This window comes from Dermacentor albipictus, chromosome 8, assembly GCF_038994185.2.
Source record: "Dermacentor albipictus isolate Rhodes 1998 colony chromosome 8, USDA_Dalb.pri_finalv2, whole genome shotgun sequence".
In the NCBI taxonomy this organism is placed as follows: Eukaryota; Metazoa; Arthropoda; class Arachnida; order Ixodida; family Ixodidae; genus Dermacentor; species Dermacentor albipictus.
In genome coordinates this window covers 63,847,595-63,867,595 of record NC_091828.1, presented here as the reverse complement: position 1 = coordinate 63,867,595, position 20,001 = coordinate 63,847,595, and the positions used below count along the sequence as shown (strand labels likewise).

The 20,001-nt window shown below is 47.8% G+C and overlaps 2 protein-coding genes across 9 annotated transcripts in view; both read left to right on the top strand.

Moving 5' to 3' along the window:
• Positions 1 to 6,384, top strand: part of LOC139048803 (uncharacterized) — a 98,796-nt gene extending 92,412 nt beyond the window's left edge. For 5 of the 6 annotated variants that reach the window (XM_070523512.1, XM_070523509.1, XM_070523513.1 and 2 more), the window contains 2 exons: positions 3,228 to 3,365; positions 6,108 to 6,384. In XM_070523512.1, the coding sequence (XP_070379613.1) occupies positions 3,228 to 3,365; positions 6,108 to 6,320 (351 nt within the window). In that variant the 3' untranslated portion in view covers positions 6,321 to 6,384. The remainder of the gene's footprint in view (positions 1 to 3,227; positions 3,366 to 6,107) is intronic. The other variant, XM_070523511.1, reaches the window with a different exon arrangement.
• An 8,993-nt stretch (positions 6,385 to 15,377) lies between these two features.
• Positions 15,378 to 20,001, top strand: part of LOC135921769 (uncharacterized) — a 90,363-nt gene continuing 85,739 nt past the window's right edge. Inside the window, exon 1 of one of the 3 annotated variants that reach the window (XM_070523515.1) lies at positions 15,378 to 15,836. In XM_070523515.1, the coding sequence (XP_070379616.1) occupies positions 15,833 to 15,836 (4 nt within the window). In that variant the 5' untranslated portion in view covers positions 15,378 to 15,832. The remainder of the gene's footprint in view (positions 15,837 to 20,001) is intronic. The other 2 variants (XM_070523516.1, XM_070523517.1) reach the window with 2 other exon arrangements.

The following is a 20,001-nucleotide window of genomic DNA, read 5'->3' as shown; positions in this document are numbered from 1 at the left end:
GACTAACTCTGCCCGGCGATCGCTGGTTAGGCCTTGCCGTCAGACTGAGGGGAGCGTGGCGTCACGGAAGAGAAGCAGCTCAAAAAACCAACGAAAAGGCCACCCATTGTAGAACAGTTGGTATCCGTTGGTGCAGAAATCGTAGAGACTGAGATGAATTTCTCAACGAAAATATCGAAGAAAGCAGGAGCCGGTGTGGGCACGAACGTCCTACTCGTCATCTTCTTTCTTTCGTAGCGGAGATTTCTCTTCATCGACTCCGGAGGAGTGCGAGGCGGCAGTCCATGGAGGTCCCCGCGTACTGCCCCTCGTCTGTGGCAACGTACGCATTTACCACGTGTGGCCTGCCGTTTACCACCTTCGATGTGAGCTTGCGCAAGTGCTTTGCCACCTTCGTGCATGGGGTCGACTCTATCGCGATGTTCTAGCCGTTTTCATGCGTAGCAAGAACTGCTCACCTGTAACTTTCTTTTGGCACACTCAATGGGCGCGTCGGCTAACGTTGGGCTTGTCAGAGTCCGCATCGGTAGGCCCTGGGCGGTCGTATAGTCACCCTGATGTTGTCGTGCGGCAGGGGTGGTAGTTTTTGGAATTTTCTGATTCGATGATGAAATTTTGATTTGTCTTCCTTTGAGTTACAAGGGCCGTTCCTCGCCACTTGTTGGCGCTTCCTAGCTTGCTGCTTTGTTTGGAAGAAAGCGGCGCCGTCCTCCAGCTCTAAAAAAATTTAACTAAGATATGGTGTTTTACGTGCCAAAACCCCTTTCTGAATATGAGGCAACGCGTTGTGGCCAACTCTGGAAATATAGACCACCTAGGGTGCTTTACCGTGCGCCTAAATCAAAGTACTCGGGTGTTTTCGCCTTAATCTCCCATCGAAATGCACCTGCCGTGGCTGAGCTTCAATCCCATGACCTTGTGCTTAGCAGCCCAACACCATAGCCACTAAGCAACCACGACGGGTAATGCCGCAGCCCTCGTCATAGGCTTCAGTGTAGCGCGTTGTCATGCGGGTCCACCGTTGGGAGTCGTTGGCTTGCTCGTTGACCATAGTGGCCGGTTTCGGACGTGGTTAGACGTTAGAAATATCCATCCGCTCTTCTGCAGTCGATTCACGGCTCCTTGAGGCACGCGCAGAGCTGTTGTCCCCTCTGGACGACGGTGTACGGGCCGCCGTCTGCGTTAGCGTCGCCGATGCATCGTGCGTATTCGCCGGCGTCGACGGTTTAGGGACCGCCGCCATCCTTTACTCCTCGGAAGGCTTGTATCGGCTGCCACGTGATAGAGGTCTTCTTTCAGTCGTGAATCCACCGAATTGGGTCGTAGGTGCAAAAACTTGGTATCGTCGGATGTATTGAATTCATGGATGGAATTTTGTGCTCTTTGGGCGGTTGGCAGAAACTGGACCACCAGGAAAACATAGAAACTGCGGAGCCCGACGTTAGCGCACTTGCGCGCAAGTGAACCGCGTCGGCGTTCCCCTGGCCAATAAAATATGCTTGGCCTTCTGCATTTCAGCTGCTTAAGGAGCATGTCTATTTATAGATGTCGCTAAATAAGGTTGCTCGAGGGCATCTTCAAATATTGCAACAAAGTAGACCACACGTAGCAGTGAAACGCTACTGCGTGTTTTCGTTCACCAACTATAGATTAGCTGCTTCTCATAGTGAGGGAAATTGCAACCATTCCTTCATTCATGCGCTCAAGAGCTTGGTGATGCGATAACGGTTCCAATGCGACTCTACAAAGTAAATAATTTGCTATGTTAGATATTTGGAGGGCAATATGTTTCATGTTCTTTGTCTTCCGTAGAGGATCGTTTTCCTTTTAAGCATGCAGATTTTTATAAAAAGCTATAAACTCTGTGAACACGCCATTTAGCAAATGTAAGTTGGGCGAAACGGACATACTTTGCTGCTAGTAACGTGACCTTCACATGAATAAACATCAGAAATTCAGTCCTTATATTTTTTCTTTGTGCCCACATGCGTACATGGCAAATTTAGAGGCCGTCCCATTTCATGGTACCCATACTTCCTAAATTTTAAAAATCGCACCTAATTAGGAAAAAAGTGTCATAACATTTCAAAGATCACTCAAGGCAGTATTGACACGTGTACTTACCCTTTTTTCGGGCACTTAATTTTGACCACTAACAGCCTAAAGTTACCGCTCAGCGCAAGACGCGCCCGCATGTTTCGAACACACCCGAATGTTTACGATGGTTCTATTTGTTGCTGCTTGTCACCGAACCTTGTGTGATCTCCTTGTATGGGCGACGTGAATTGTGCTTGACAGGTAGATCAGATTCTCGACGATCTCCGGTTGTGGTCGGAGCTATCATTCCGTTCAGAGTGTCACTTACTTTTCTGGGAACAGAGTCACCCAATGAAAAGGTAGTTTCATCCCTCAATGTTGTTCACTGTGTTCTTGACCATAACAACCACGTCACTATATCATAACCAAGCACGTCCCTCTGCTACATCAAAGGGAAACGCTCTATCACGATGTGTCAGATGAAACTTGAATGATTTCATGTCGCGGCAAAAAGTGACACTGCACAAGCAACACATGCTTGCGAAGAGAAGCTCGCCGTATCACTTTTTGCTGTGACTGGCCGAAAGGTTCAGTTTAGAGCGACGCCGGGCGTTTCGTCCTGGGACATTTCCGTCTTATAGGATGGCGGGCCCGCCTTTTCTGTGCTACCATGTCGGTAGGCTACAATACTGTCTGGATTTACCATTGAAATTAAATGAGGAGTACCTCCTATTTACCCGACTTTCAGGATTTAAAGAAACTGCGACAAGAAGGGAGTGCTTCGAAATTCACTACATAAGCAACGGCCCCAAAACCTGTACTAAAGCGACTTTAATAAATTCTGTTCATTAGTCTTCTGAAGCTCAGGTAACTTGTCCGCAAGGTGTGTCAGACTCGCCTAGGAATTCCCCTTTAGTAATGCCACCTTTTCTACATTTACACTTCCTTTAGAAAAGCTGTATAATCTCAAATAATCATGCATAGGAGAACGAGAATGACTCAATGTCGTTGAACAATTCGTGCTTTGCAGAGTGAATGACACTTCTGTAGTAGCTTTTGTGGTCCTGCGAAAGACCGATAGTTATGTGCATGATACAACATGCAATATTTTTTGTAATGGTAATATTTTGCGGTGCAATAATTGCAGTTTCAATTTTACCAGTGACGTTATGTTTTGTATTTTATTCCAGGTTTGCAACGAATCAGATTCGGCATATTTGAGACACATGGAGACACAGTTCGATGACAATTATGCGGCTACATACGATAAGTCTCGAGGGAGAAAGAAAACGCTCGTTTTTGGAGATTTCCGGTCCCCTGAGGATAGGGTGAGCAAATAGAGAAAGTCGATATATCTCACGCCAATAACCATTCAGTCTGTTCGAAAACGAGGTAGAAAGGGAGCACCTAAAGGTGTACTCAAAAGAAAGTTTAGGACGAAATGCAATATTTTGACGGTGCTTCTACAACATTGAAAAGAAAGATTAATATAAGAGCGGGTGATAAACCAGTATTCGTTAATATCGAGACCATGGTGTTGACCGCACCTTAAAATTTCCGCGCCAGCGAGGCACGAAGTCATGAATGATCGGTTTGCTGCCGTCCCTTTTACATGGAAGAGAAGAATTGCTATCATATTATAGTTGTCGTCGATCTCACTGCATGTGATCAGCAGGTGTTTGATTATTCTGGAGACCGAGCAACATCCTCTAGCCTTGCATAAATATACACCAACTGAGACTATCGCATGACTATTCACAGGCACTGTTCTCATCTTGTTTATATCTGAATACCGTCAACTCTGAGACATTTAATTCCTGAATGCGTGCACGATCCTACATTTATTGCACAGTTTTAAACATCTTGCGCTAATTTTAAGTCCATTTACAGCCATACTACTTAAAACACCTTACGTATCACCATTTCAGAGCATTATTACCATTGCTCTGGTGCTGTTTGGCCACAATTGGCCCTTGCACCATGAAACACGACACATCATCATCATCAACTGCATCTTTTTGGACCATGCTAATTGTGATACGTAAAATATAGTTTGATTCTATGCTAAACAAGCGCAAAACAGAAAAGTGAATGTCAAAACTTGCTATTTCACCGCAACTGTTCCAATTGAAGAAATTACGTTGACAGCTATGCCATCACAACGCCTATTGTCATTTTAACGTCGGCAAAGGAAACGAAAATTATTGTACAACTTTTGAGGAAAACAACGAAGCAAGACGCTGCCCTAAACTATCACCATTTGTCAAGTGTCACTTATGTCGCTTCACCTTGCTAAACCGTTGCACACCTCGAAGTTGTCCACGTGTAACGAAGTCTGACAGCAGTTACAAGTCCCTCCCACAGCAAGAGATGGTGCAAGTAAGCAGTAGCAGCATAAATTACCCGTTTCCTGATTCCCAAACTTTCCTTTCCCAACATCAGCGCCCCCTATATCGATCATCGTCCTTTGATGTCCGATGCTCGTGAGAGTAAGCAGCTCTTACAGGAACTTCGCAAGATCCTAGTAGTTGCATGCATGGCGTAATGAATGAGCGCATACACACGCGCACACTCCATGCAAAGGACAAAGTGTGAAGAATGAACGAAGCTGAATGCACCAGCGACGCTTCTGCTTCGTTAGCGAGGAACGATTTATCCCCCCCCCCCGAATATGGCGCGAATGTATGCAGAAAACTCATATGTGTATTAGCATGAAATACTTTTTAGCTGCTGCTGTAGACGACCTTCAAGTAACCTTGAGTCAAAAGCTACAGCTGTTATCGGGGCAGACAAATGGAAGCATCCGGACAAGCTCCGAGAACACAACGAGGTCCTCCCACCGTTTCTACGTGACCACATTACGTACGCTTGTTAGTCACAAACAAGCTTTAAAAAAATATTGCTTCAGGATTCCTTCTTCTGTTTGTTCACAATATCACTCAAGCTGTAACTTATAGTAAGCTGAAATTTTGTCATTTCCGACAGCTACATTCAAAAGGCAGATACAGGACACCATGCACTTCAAATCTTGGATCCGGAATTTGTTGCGGATCTACTGCCTTCACCGCTGTGGTGCGTGGCGCCGGAGGCGTCTAGAGGCGCTGCATGGTTTTCATAAGAGAAGCAGAAAGTTAGGAGAAAGCATTACGTCTCGCAGCCAGCCTTGACAAGTGAGCACTCCATGAAGCCAGCCCTTTCCTCAGTGGCGGCGTCGGGATCACGGAGCAAGAATCCAGACTTGCTGAGACATTTCGTCGCGGCTCTTTCAGGCGCTTTCTTTTTCTAGCTGGGCTCGGTCTCCCTGGCGTCGTTCGCTGCCTGCCGTGCTTCCTCCTTTCTGTTTTCTTCTGGCTGGAAAGATTGCATATGGAACAGTACACAGCGAGGCGTGGTGCAGTGTAGTATTGTGGGGATTGCCGTTACGAACATGCACTACATCCATTTTAAGCTCATGGCTACCTTCATCCAATCAGTCTGCCTTCCCGGTTGTCGTTTCTTGTTTACATCTGCATCGCTTAAGGAGGGGGCGACCAATTATTTTTTTCGAATGGAGAACGTCTCAGTTGACTGATGATTCATTCAGTGCAAGCTTCACTTTGCGCGGGCCTGCGTAGAATTTCTTTGCCATGTTCTGTTTTTTATTTGTAAAAACCTGCATTCCTTGAGGCGTGTATTAGAAGGTCATTATCAATGAATGTTTGGAGCTTTTTTATGATAGTGCAGCTGGTGATGTGCACACATTGGAGAAATATTCCACCATGGCGTCGCTGAATAAAGATATGAGTGGCGCTTGCCTGTTGACTTTTCTTTGGAACATGTGTGTATGTGTGTATATGTGTTTGTGTATGTGTGCGTGAGAGAGAGCGTGTGTACATGTGTCACATGTGTGTGGAAGGGGGAAGGTGTGCGTGCGTTCCTTTACCATTTGATGAGGTCCGTTGTAGAGTATCCGTGCCTTATTGCGAATTCATCAGCTTCTCGTAGAATGAGCAGCTTATAAATATGCGTACGTTTTCATTAAAAAACGCGCATAGAGTAACTGTGCTGTATTTGTGCTCTCGTTCATGCAGTTCCCTGGCGTGAAGTACTACTACCACACAGTTAACCACACCTTGGCTGTTTATGACGTCAACTACGATTACGCTCCCAGCAATTGCGAGCCCAGGATGCATGGTTCATACACTCGCACCAAGCACCTCAAGTTCCTCACCCAATTTGTCAACAAGTACCCTCGCCAGGCGCCGTTCGAATGCATCCATGCTGATTATGTTACACAGAGTTAATCTTTATGCTCAAGAATAGTTTCAGTCATTAAAGCTTATGTTCTGGCACATGTAATATTCAGTATTTTGTTTGTTTTGCCATCTGTATCTCTTGCAAGCTCATATATATAACAAAATGGAACAACCCATTTCGCAAGAGTAGAAAGCATAATAGCGTAAATAATATTTTCTTTTTTTTTGCAGTACATGTTCTTGATTTCATACCACTGAATCATTCCGCAAAAAACCGGCCAGCTGAGTGAAGGATAAGTTATGACCTTCCTAGTATTTTCTTTGGTCGAATAGAAGACATTGCTTGATGCTGGCGCATAAGAAAAATATTTAAAATTCACACCTCGACGAATTACTTTTTCTAACGCCTGAATGCAGGATCTTACGTATGAACATGGCCAAGGACAATAATTGGCCATTTGGCACCAAAAAGCTCCGCTCATTCTTCAGTGCCTATGCAGAAGTCAACGCATCGCTGACACCGATTGTTAACGGGGCCACAAAAGGCACCACTACGTGTACTTACAGCCCGCACTAACACTGCAAAAGGCTCAGTCGACGACTAACGAAAAACGGCGCCGGCCTTGGCTTTCCAGGTTGCTATACGGTCACCTATTCCATACTATCGGAGGTGGAGTTTGACAGAACGGCGTGAAATCCTTGGTGGGATATTGCGACTGATTGGATGATTGTGATTGGCCGCGATATAGTCATCAGATACCCTAGTCTGTCACCCAGGGAAGAAGACGGGATCAAAAACGGAGCCCATCCAAGCTGTGAGGATGCCGCGTCGTAATGTGACGTAACGCGGTTAATATGCTCCTGCATGGGAGGGACTTGCGTTCCAGAAGCCAGTGTAACTAATGTAAAAAAAAAACCTTTTCTTCCGTGCCCACTGCTCTACGTACTAGTCGATGTGCTTGGTGGATTCTTGGCCCATAACCGCCTCGAGATAAACCAAACTGGTTAAAAGCCGTATGATCAAGAAGGCAGTCCTTCACCATCTGTGATCGACGGACCTGGCCATCTTCGTAAGCAAGGTGTAAGCGGTAGACGGAAAAGTAGCTTCCGTGGATCTGAAATCAGCAGAGGTCCTTTAGGCGGCTTAGGCAGGCACAACCGTCGTAGAAACTGCATGGAGTCTTGCACGACTCGAGGAAGCTTTACGGAAGAGCCGCAAAAGGCAGTCCCCGCGATCTGCCACCGGCGGACGTGTGAACGTCCCGCTGAGAGAGACGAACCTTGGCTGCTCGAGGTAAACTGTGGGCGCAAGAGCGACTTCTGTGGATCCAGGATCAGCAGAACTCCTTTTCGTGGCTCAGTAAGGCAGAAGTACCACAGTTGAGTCTTTAACGACTCGAGCAAACTTGAATGAGGGGTACCATAAAGCAGTTACAGGGAGAAGTTACAGGACCAGCTCACGGATGCCTTGGAAAACATAAGTCTTGAGACAGAAGGAACGGAGGAAAAGAAGGAACACAACTAGGAAGAGAAGGGGCAGGAAGTGATGTAACAAAAGCGGGCAGAAATTGAGCGGGCGAAAATAACACTAGAGCAAGGGAGATCAGCACGCATGGTAGATGCGGCGCCGCCACACATTGATAGCGTGCAAATTGCGAGTTTGATTTAGCCGTAAAAACGGGTAACGAACTCGCTCTTTACCTGAGTAGTTTTGAATGGATTTGTGAGATGTGATAATTTCACCACCACACTTTGCCGGAGAAGTTCCTGGAGTATCTGCCAGGAGGAGCGTCACAAGTTGTAACTTTACTGAGTGCACTCGAGGCAGGCGTGTACAGCTAAGTAAGCGCAAGTTTGTTCGCATAATAAGGGCTCGCTGCAAAGGAATTTCGGTGGAGATTTCAAGACCAAAACGAAGTCTACTGAGAGCTTTGTCGCGTTTGCGTGTCGCCTGATGGATAATTTTGCAGAGTGGGTGAAAGGACCTGGGGCGGATAACATCAGTAAACGGGCCATTTAAACTGCTTAGAGCGATTTAACGAGACCCTGATGCATAACACGCGCCTTTCTGTAAAGGACGGGCTGGAAGGTGTGCATGCAAAGAGCGCTGCACTGCTGGCCGATGACCATATGGCAAATCATGGTTTGCAGTGACAGAGCAGTAGCTCCCTGTAAGATCAAAAGCCTTTTCCACGGTTGCAATCTTGCCCTCGGGGGCAGCAAACCACAACAACAGAGCATGAAAAGCCTAGCTCCGGAGAAGTATTTAAGTTGGAGGAGCAAATATTTCTGATTTCCCCCACAGAAATTGATGAAGAAAGTCCGGCGCTGATTTACGACGACGAACACAGTGCAAAGAAACAGGATAAAACATCTGGATCAGGAGAAGTAATTAAACTGAAGGAGAAAATCTTTCCGATTTCGCCGATAACATTTCAGGAAGTTGATCTGGCTGAGGAGTTGCCAAAGGGAAGAAAGAAAAGATACTCGAAAACTTGTAGCAGATAGCCTTTTAAAAGAACAAGGTGTCGCAAATTCAGGAATGCAGTAGAGATGGTAACGCGCCAGAGTAAATCGGAAAAGGCTAAAAGAGATGGCCATCGTAGGAGGCTGCTCTACACAGTCCCGATTTCGAAGCCGACCTTTGGGGAGTCCAATTGTCCCGCGACGTGGGTGCGAGGCTAGTTCTTTCTGTCCCGACGTGGGAGCGGCCCACTACGTGCTAGTGAATGTTCCGATGGACGTCAATAAAGTTTTTTTCATGCATCCATCCACCGTTGCGAAAGAGAAAGCCGGGCTTATGGCTTGGAATGTTTCAGGTAAGTGCGTGTTCGAGCCGCAAGACGAGGAAGAAAAGAAAGCGACGTTCTGCACGCAGAAGGACAAAAGCCAGGGGGCATTCATGTTCCCCCACGTTGGGTTCCTTTTCAGGTGCAACCTGTATGAGCCGGCAGAGCGCGGCGCTAAGGAGATGCGAAGTGGCCATAGAAGGCAGTGAATTCGCCGACCAATGCCAAAAAGACATGTTGACAGAACGAAGGTATCTGACGTCTCTAGCTTGGGCAATGCCTTTTGCGCCCTTTGTATTGCATGGTTTCGAAATTTCACAAGAGCATGCAAACAACGTCCTCCTCCTGTACTGCTCACAGATATGACGCAATCGTAGCGCCTTTAGAATTAAAAGTGCTGTACGTGTTCTGTGGGAACTGCTTGTTTCTGTCATTAGAGTGTCAAGTTACACGCTTTTTGTTCGAAAGATCCTTTCGGTAATAGAGTTATGAGCTTTGTTTAGGTTGATTGCTTGAGTAGCTCACTTACATTCTGAAAGAGAAACCTTGTGCACACATAATTTTTAAAACTTATTTTTATCGATATGGCGTTCTTCCTTTGAAGCGGTTAAGCTTCATTTTTTTTTTGCGTGAGATACGCTTCCGCTGCCAAGTCTAGGTTCTTGTTTGAAGGCCTGTACTGGTGCGCTTGAGTCTCAGTTCCCTTTTCACAAGTGGCCGCGAGGTTTTTTCTTTGGGAGAATGACGCGTTAGTTAGCGGAGCCGTTGTTTAACAGAACAATTTAGGAAGCGTTTGTGCTGTTGCTGTAAGGCGTGGTTTGCTCCGACACAGAGAAACAAGGCGTCTCTGCGGGTCTCGCACGTATATTCATAAAACGACAGTGTTCTGAATATCGCTTAGAGCATGCGTGGAAGTCTTCAGAAATACGCCCCAAATTTTCTTTAGTTTTGAGCGCGTCATTTACGCGATGTTTTCTTGGTTATTTCTCTAGGAATATTTCTCTACTATGAGAAAATATTAGTGCGTGAGCTGCACAAAAGTAGAAGACTTGTGAAGCCTTATTCGGAATCTGATGATTGTATTGAGTAGGATGCCTTGTTTTCACGACCAGTGCTTGTCTCACCAGACTTTTGCCGAAGATTTATTGTCTGGCGTTACGCCAGCAAACCTGGCCTTGATGTCGTCCTTGAGCAACTTAATGAACGCTTTCGAGAGCATCCTGTGCTATACCTCAGTCGATAACTGACACGGCGAGAAATGGCGTTTAGCACCTCGGAGAAAGAGTGTTTTAGCACTATATTGACCGTTCAAAGGCTAGGATACTCTAATGAAGACACAAAATTCATGGTTGAGGGCAACCATTGCCCTCTTGCATGGCTTAAGGAAATGTCAGGAAAAAGGGTGAGACTGCCTAGATAGAGTCTGATTTTGCAGGAATTCGAGGTCAAGCGGGAGCGAGAGTAAGAATTCAAGCGGCCAGAGGCAAGGTTTTAAGCAATGAACCCACGGTATTTTTTTAGGAACCTCTTTTGTACGAATCGCTGTCGGTATTATTGAGATAGGCATCCTATTTCTGTCTTACCAATAGCTGACCACGATAAAAGAGGAGTAAGAGAGAGAGTGGGTAAAACTTAGTAAATCGATGCAGGGAGCATAGAGTCCAGTAGGCATATCGCTAAGGCACATTGACCGGAGTGTGTTCATGCTTGTAACAATATTATCAGGGTGAAGGTGACAACATAGCGAGCGCTTTGCCGTTGAGATGAAGTGTGACATAAGCTATCACTTTTAGAACAATTCCTGGCACGGTGGGCAAACATCGACGCTTCGGGCAATCCGACAGCTGGTCACCTTCAGGTCGAATCTCTTGGCGACGGATGTGTCTTTTGCGCCTCAACACGGCTCAGACCATTTACTACACTTTTCCCTCGACGCAACCTCATCCATTCATCAGCGCGTGTTCAGAATTCAACAGAGCGTTGACACCAATTGTTAACGGGTACCCTTTACCGGTACCGAACCGCCTGATGTAATGATGAAAGTGCCAAGTCAACGCCTACGCAAGAGCGGCGCCAACCTTGGGTCCCCAAGTTGCTACATGGTCACCTATTCCATACCATTGGAAGCTGTGTTCGCAGGAACAGTGTCACATCCTGGGTGGTATACTGCTATCGATTACACAATTGTGATTGACCGCAATAGTCATGAGGTTCCCTAGTCTAGTCGCCTAGGGAAGAAGACGGCATAGAAATCGGAGACCATTCGAGCAGTAAGGCTGACTTGTCCTGATGTGAACTCAGTCATTTGATCTGCTCCTGCAAGCAGTGGGCTCCCGTATCATCACAGAGTGTAACTAATCACAAAGAAAGCCCTTTTCCTTCATTCCTATAACTGAATACACTTGTCGATGGGTTGGTTATTCGTCGGCACAAACGACACGTCGAGCCGCTACAAGCGGGGGGGGGGGCGGATTTAATAACATCTGGGTTATATTGTACACGTGCAGAAGGAACTTAACTTCGCGGAAAGCCAAATCTGTTACTCTGCAGAACATGGATTCATAGGTGTTTGGACGCGTAATCACAAACAAGGAAGAAGGACGAGACACAATGAGGGCAGGCTGGAACGAAATTTTAGTCTCACAAGGAATAAATGTGAGGGCATGAAGAGGAGGGCATACATGAGAAAGGAAATTCTATTAAAAACAAGTGCTCTCGAGAAATAAATTACATGAAAGAAATCGCAGCGGCGTTGCTCTGCAAATGATAAGGAATAAGAAATAGATGTCCTTGGGCAGGGTGGACTCTCTTTAAAAGTTTGCCTGTGCTATCCCACCAATTCGCTAAATGCTGCACCGGGTTTGCATTTGTCTGCTCGTTGCAGAAATCGAGGGTGTATTCTGCAATGCACACGTACATCGGTGCTGTACCGCAATCGGAAATCGCAAACTCGGGAGGTTGTTGAAGCTTCCCTTATCAGGAAACAAAAGACAGTGACAGCTATTTACCTTCGATATCACCGTTAGAGTGGGAAATTTTAAATCAGGACGGCACGTGTTGAAAGTGCACATTATCGCTTTCCTTTTGTGTCCTCCTCTCCATGAGTTCTCACGTATTTGTTCCTCATGTGAATAAAGTTTTTTCCAGTCAGCGCTCGTTGTGTCTCCTTATTTTTCGTTGCTGCTTCTGTCTCTGTTTCCAAACAACCATGAATATATGCCAACTGGTCAGGTTATCCGCCTTCCTGGAGGAAACCAGTGGTGCTGCACTGAGCATGTGGCAACGTTTCATAAGGTCACCATGGCGATATGAATGACACTATGCCTGAATATAATCTTTATTGCGATTACGATTCTCCAGGAACATCGCCCAGATTAAGGAGAGTGTTTGACTTACTGTCTAACCATTATTCCACTACTTGGCTCATTGCGTAGTCCACGGTCATTTGATTACAGTTGCGGTTTGTTGCGCGGATGAAACTGGGTAGATAATAAACAGTCGGACTAACCAAGGTCATTGGGTAAGTGTTCGTGTGTATGTGCCACTGTTCCATGGACCTCTTCTATGCTAAGCCTAGGCACTGGGCGTATGACCCTGTGTCTACGCGGTGCTTTAATGAACCTTTATCACGCCACCTTATGTCACTTCTAATAAGTCACTTGGCATGTGCCGCTCACAAACCCACCTCATTGACGGGAACATGGATCTTTAGTATGTGCGACTGGGTGTTAGCCGTTCCTCCATGAACCCCTTTGACGCCAAATTTGGCGATTGGCTATGTGCTGCTCATCACACAACCCCATCACAACATCACACAACCCCATCACACAACCCCAGTGCATCACACAACCAAACGTGCCTCCTATATGCGCTGTGAATCTTGTGAGAGTATCTTTAACGCGCGCGCCATGCCCGCACATCACGGTGCGGCTATGAGATGGCGCAGCACGTTCTGTGCTCTGTGGTCACAGCATGGTGTGTCGCTACATCGCTTCAATAATGAACAGCGTTGCGTCGATATTCATTATGAGATTGGTTCTGCCACAATTCCTCGTTTATTTTTATAGCCGGAAGGCTCAAAGGCATTTTACATTTGACAGAGTGAGGAATACTACAGGGCAATTAAAGAAAAAAATTGTAGCTAGCTTTCTCTTCCTGAACGCAGCTTAAGCTCAAGTATATGGGCGCTTTTTCCATTTTGGTGCCTTTCGCACACAGTGCTTAATAAATGCTTTGAGTGTTTGAAATTGTTGCCGTTTAATTCTAGAAGCTGATATTTTATTTCGTATGTTGTTCCCGCTTTACAGGTTTTATAAAGTATTAAGTGCTATTAGGAACGCTGAAAAAACTTGGAGGGGGCTTCACCCTACTCTAGGCTTTCTAAGCAATGCGTCTCGCCTGACACACCCGCATTGTCGCAAGCCGTGCAGCATGTTCTTCGGAAGTCTACTGGTAACCCTAGCCCGCGCATTTTGCTGTTCTTCAGGTCGTGCGCAACGCTTACACACTACTTGGGATCAGTCGACTGGTGCTCATCCTTCCACGGCTTGCGCTGCTGTTCCATGCATCGCTCTGTCTTTCGATCACCAGTCGAACCCGGTGCATCCAAAGTGCACACAGAGTCCGCAGCAAAAGCCAGAGGAGATGAACCAAGCGCGCCTCCACCTACCCTCCTCCGCCAGCTCAGACACACAGTCCTCCCGTCCACCTAAAAGCACCATCCTCCTCCAACGCACCCTTCCCTTCCCCAGCTCAGTGGCCTCTCAGCGGAGCTGGGATCTGGCACATTTTAGAGGCGGTGGAGCGCGAGAATTCACAGCAATCGTGAGTTATTTTTAAGCGTTGTCATTTGTGGTAGAGAAGAAAACACTTTGTGCACCAGTCCAGTCGTATCGCCTTTAATTTTAGAGTAGCAATGACACCATCGTGATCGCTAAGTTGAGTAGTTTTATACCTCCTGTTGCGGCTCAAATTTTCGTTATCAAAGACGAGGTACAACAGGGTTACCCTAGCATTTGTCGACTCATGCAGGCATAATAGCGAGTTGCAGCATCGATGGTTGGTGAATCTCGTTCAGGAGAACAGCGTTGTTTGCTTGAATGTTGGCGTCTTCCACTAGAAACATTAGACCAGTCCTTCACGGCCGCAGCTGAGTAAGAGTAGTAAGATAGAGCACCAACTGTGTGGCTGTGACATTGGGAGAAAATGATCCACAACAAACAAATGCAACGGTGAGTTCAAGGTCTAGATGCACTGTGCACAGCTGGGCAACATCCGTAGATGCACTTTTGAGCACGCCCAAGGCTTGCATGTACCTGGTTTTCGCCTAATCGCCACACACACCACATGGTTGTCGTGCTGACGGTGACCTTCGAAGCGGCACACTGATCCTGTATCATGTAGCGGTGCCTCAGGATCAAGTTACGACTCTGAGAGACGCAGGTACTGAGCAGACCCTGACAACGTGCTTGTGGCTATTTTCAGGCACGTGCGCCACAAGGAGGGCACATTGACTGCTGCGACAAAGAAGAAGGGCCAATTGCTCGAACATTCATCGAAACATTCCAGCCCATCACTGTTGTCCTTCATCTCGAAAAAGGTACGAACCGTGGCAACGATGGTTAGGCGTCTCCGTTTCAGATCACGAGTTCTTTCGATTATTTCGGGATGTCGTGCTTCGTGCACGACATTTCACCATATTGTAGTCTAAATTTCTTTTTTCTTTGTTGATTATGCCGTAATGAACAGCTAACCGCTGCTATGGGAGAGTATCTGTTCCTAGAAACGAAATGCGCTATCAAATGCTGCTAAACATCTTCGCATAGTAATACAAGTGCAAATTTCCACCCCGACAACTTTCCCTTTATTGCCATAGAAAACTATCCGAGTAAACTGTGAATAACATACAGTGTTGGCACTGTAGTGGACCGTGGATGTCTCGCGCTGGGAATTGCAGCGCATAATATGCAAAGACGTTACGGAAGTAGGTCTACAATGTGGGTAAGCAGCTGAGGCATCACGGCTGGATGCGCCGCTTAAGGAGTAAGAAGAAACTCATTAGGAACTAAAAGAAGGCAAACAAAGGAAGAAGGAACTTGCCAGTGGCATTTCTGATAGCGGAATGTGTCTTACCTGCAGATTTAAAAAAACGTGGTATTACAGTAATAAACGGTAAACAGAATGAAATAAAAATAATTAGAATGACAAAACCATTTTGCTTTCAACTATTCTGCTTAAGTTGCATGAATTTTTTAAAACAAGTTCTTTCATCGCCAGTAACCCCCACTTCCCCGTGTCAGCTGTATTTTTGGACATATTATCGCGGTCTGATCTAGGAGATTGTGCAGCCTAAAAATGTGTTCGCTACGTGCAGCTGGATATTTACCCCTGGGACGACTGGTCGCTCTTAAGAGTTCCGTATATATGTTTGATTCAAGTGACATTGAGCCAAAAGCCAGATCCGTTATCTCGGCATCTAGGACGTGAAAATCCGGGCATTGTATCGAGAGCAAGGCGGTTTGATCCGGGCTACGCGCCGAAAATTGAGAACATGCGGTCTCTGGCCCCGAACCTGCGCATTTAACGCAGGTCTGCTAAGGCCTGCGTTATATACGCTAATTCTGCCTCCCTTTATATGGGAGGGTTGCACGAGCGCTGCAGCCTCGTGGTAGAAGTAGAAGAAGACTGTCCCTGCTGCTGTCCGGTGGGTCGCCTCTCGCTGCGAAGATTCCTTGGACGCGTCGGTACGCACTCAGCGGCTGGAGCCTAAATATGGGTGAGGAGATTCGTCGCCCATTTTGCAGCCTTCTGTCATGCTTGTAATGATTGAACGTAATCGCTGGGCATCAACCAAACCGCAGAGTTACGCGTGCCAGGGTAAATGCCCATTTTCTGGCATTTAAATATTATGCCTTGTTGAATATAGCCATATTGGGATAACAATGCAACTCCAGGGGATACAGACGCCCTACTAGTGTTCATTGGAGTGGTACAGTGACGCCTTCTACGGCTTGCACGAACGGGCCTTTCACATGCAGTAAAGAGAATGATTGATTTTTATACAAATGTTCTTGAATGACAATGGTTACAGTTACCACTCTCTGGAAGCTCATTTAACCTCTGTAGAAAACTGTTGTCGTTTTTACACACCAAGCTTGAACATGTGGTGAACGTGCAGGAAATGCTCAGTAGGATGTGTGCATCTCACGTCTAGTGAAATGAGACTGATGCCTCGTAGGAAGTATCGTGTTGCTGCTAAATACATTTCAGGACGCAACGTGAACACCGCATTGATGTTTGCCGATAGATTTGGCATATTTTATTCAAATGGCTTTTTTATATGCTCTGATCCATAAAATTAAAACCACGCACTTCGCAGTATAACTCGAGCTTGCGACTTTTGTAACCACTCTAATGGAGAATCTCTATTCGCTTGCTTATTATTTTCGCATGTGATACGTCAAAGTAAAAAAATACATAAATTTGGCAGCCATTGCACTCTGTAAAGGTGGGTGACCAGCGACGCTTACAAATGGTAGATCTAAATGTACAACCCAAGGATACATACCTATTTTGAAGTGCTTTAATATTTCACGCTTGACTATGGCTTTGTGGTCACTACCGTAGACGGCCAATTGTTCAGTGATGAGGAAGGACAGTTTCCTTGACGAAAGCTAAGCCCAAACACGAGCGTCTCGTGGTCCTTCACACCTTGGCGTTGCTGTAGCACTGTAGCCCGAACTGTTCGAGCATGAATGAGGGCAGACCATTGCCATCTGCCTAAGACACGTCCACGTTGAAGTTGCCCACGACGAGAACGGGAGTTTGATCGTCATCAGCAGGACCGAGCACCCATCCAAAGTACGCGTTCATAAAGTCATCTACGTCACTCTTGGAAGAGACAGGTCGAACGTTCAGTCGCGTTCACAGATTTGGAGACCATGCGAGGCAGTGGCCGTGTATGGCCGTGGGCATGCGTGCGCCGTCTGGCGGCTCGGTGTCTGCCATGGAGGAAGGAATCTGAGGAGAGGCCCTACACCCTCCGCGCGCTAGGAGAAAAGTGTGAAGGAAATGACGTAGTTTGTTCTCTTCTTTTTGCTGATTTTTTTTACTTCTTTGCTGCGATGGTCACGCCTTTCGGGCCACAATGGCGGCTTTGTTTTGCTGCTGTGCGCTCACGCGTGTTGCTCCGTAGGTTTCGTACCGTGGCAAATGCGCCGTTGGGCAGGTTCGTGTTGGTCTCCGTGTTTTGTTGCACTGTGTTATCTGAACCGTGCTCTACTGGATGTTGCTGTGGCCATGTGGGACACGAGGAACCAAAGTTCGTGAAATGAACGCGCAAGGAACGCTGTGCGCAATGTACCGCGCCACGGCAATGGCAACAGACGAAGGAATATCTGCGGGAAATTTCGCCCCCTTTGGCGGAATCATGCTAACGTGCTAACGATTGTTTAGTATTGCTGTGGCTTTAGCTTCGACTTTAGCTTCGCAAAGAGTGACGTCATTGCCTCTCCTGAGTTTCCTTCCTCCGTGGTGTCTGCTGTCGAGAGTGTCGCAGCGCGCACGCGCGTCCATCCTGTCTCGCTGGCCTGCTCGCTCACTCGCTGCGCACCCGCGAACGCGTTGTTCACAGGAATTTGTGACCGCCGCCGCCAGTAGTGCTGTTCGCGAAGCAGCGGCGTGGCATCTTCGATCGCTTTGGTCCGATCTCGGCGCTGTCTTCGACGATCTCGACGCGCTCTGTTCAGTTGCTGCAGCGTCACAAAGTTGCACTATGCAAAATTTGTTAGAACGGGAGTGAGAGTGTAGCCAATCAGCAGGCGGCGAACCATTCGGGCGATGCGAATCCAGTCTCGTAGCCGAGCGGATTATCCCTCGAACTTCACATGTCTAGTCGCGTTCTGCTCCTAGCAGACGACGTGCTCGTAATGAAAATGATGGACAAGAGCATGCCGTCATTTTGACCTCACCAACAACAACGACAAACCTCCCCGGACCTTTGTCGTCCGGGGAATTCACTGTTTGCCAATTGGCACCTCTCTCCCTGCCCTCCCACAAATTTTACATACTGCCCCTTTGTGACGATGCAGCAGCTGGACAGAACGCGAAATGAACAAAGATCTCCGATCCCACCTATGGTGGCAACGAACGCAAATTACGATAATCGGCCCGCGCGCCGGTGCGCAGCGAGCGAGCACACAGACCAGTGAGATAGGATGGACGCGCATGCGCACTGTGATACTCTCAACAACAGGCACCTAGCCGCCAGATGGCGCGCGCATGCACACGGCCACGGGCCCGCACGGTTTCCAAATTTAGGAACGCGACTGTACATGGTGGCAACGACCATCCGGCCGCCAGTCTTTACACCACACACTTTGGCACAAGACACCGCGCCGCGCTTTCTAGTTGATGCTTGATGGACGAAACGTGGGGCCGTCGGTGGCGACTGCGTCGTTCCTCACGTTATGGCAACTCGGCGCGCTTGCTAGTCGGCTCTAGGTTCGAACGTGGCGCCTGTGTACCCCTAGACTTGCATGAAGAAGTCGGTCCATGTCTCGTAGAGAAACGTCCACCGCGTGCAGATGACACCGACCTGACGTTCAGAGCAGCCACCGTGAAGGTATATTATAGCGAAAGCTCTTCTACGCCATCTCTCGCAAGGTCGTTCATCGCGTCGCGATTATCTTGAGCAGCCAGAAAGTAAACGTGGCAGGTGTGACGTCATGCCACACGATCCGCAGTGAAGAGGTGTTGCAGCTGCGCTCGCTAGGAGCGTCGCCGAGGCGGCACCACGTAACTTGGCAATGGGTCTAACCGCTGCGTTGCCGCCGCTTGGTCGCTCAGTCTCGCCATGGATGGCGCGCCGGTTGAGCCGTCAGTGCGTGCGCTTCTGCGCAAGCTACATCTGAACTCAGTCATCTAGTCGATATAGCTAGAAGGCAAGCTGCAAAATATCAAGTAACAGCAAAGTGTCCAGCTGAAAAACCGGAGCGAAGGGAGGCCACAATAGGAGGTTTTAGATGAGCTTACCAAGTGCCGAAGCGTGCCAAGATGGCAGCTACTGTAGCGGCCAGCAACACGAACAACAAGGAGAACACGAAGCCGTAGATGCAAGTAAGGGCAGCCACAACGAACGTTTGACAAACCACACCCGTCGGCTTCCGGCAAGCTCGACTGCGACGGCCAGGTTTCACCACGACTTCACGGGTAACCGCTTCGGCAGAGTGTGTTCTGTTTCTGAAAGTCTGTCGCCTAATTTTAATGAAACATCTGTGCATAGTCTTTGTAAAACCAAGCCAAACAGACCTCTCGCTCGCGATAACTACGTTTACGATATTTAAACATCAGCCAAATTTAACAGTTTGATGAATCTAGGCGCACAAGCTTTGGTGACGGTGCGAACGTGGTGGTTATCTTGCCGCCCGAATTCATCCAGCAGGTCGCGGTCTAGGTTCTCTCGGACGTAGTAGAAGCTTCGATCGCCCTTGGGGTTGTTGAAGTATAGCCGATGCAGCTGAAGCGAGCTGACGTACCGCTGCGTCTGCGACGCGATATAAACGATTGCGCGCCGCGTCGCAGCCAGAGCGACGCCGACGGTCGCCTTTCCGCCGCTGCTCTCCGAGTTGTTCCGCGTAAAGACCGCCTCGCAGCGTTTTTCCGATATTTTCTGGCGTTTCGTCACTCAGCGTCGCTCGGCGTAAAGAGAAATCTGAGCAGGTCACGCCCTTGCCGCCGGAAACGGCTCGATGAGCACCGACCAATCAGCGCTGGTCCGTGTGGCGCTCGCGCGGCTGGACGCTCTGTGTAGGCGTTCAGGCGACGACGCCGAGAGTCGCAAGGCCAGAACATACCGCCAACAAAGCTGAATATGGGGCGCCCTTTTTCCCTGTTCCTCGGGCGTACGAAGCACCCGTGGCCGTTTTGTACGACGCTGGAAC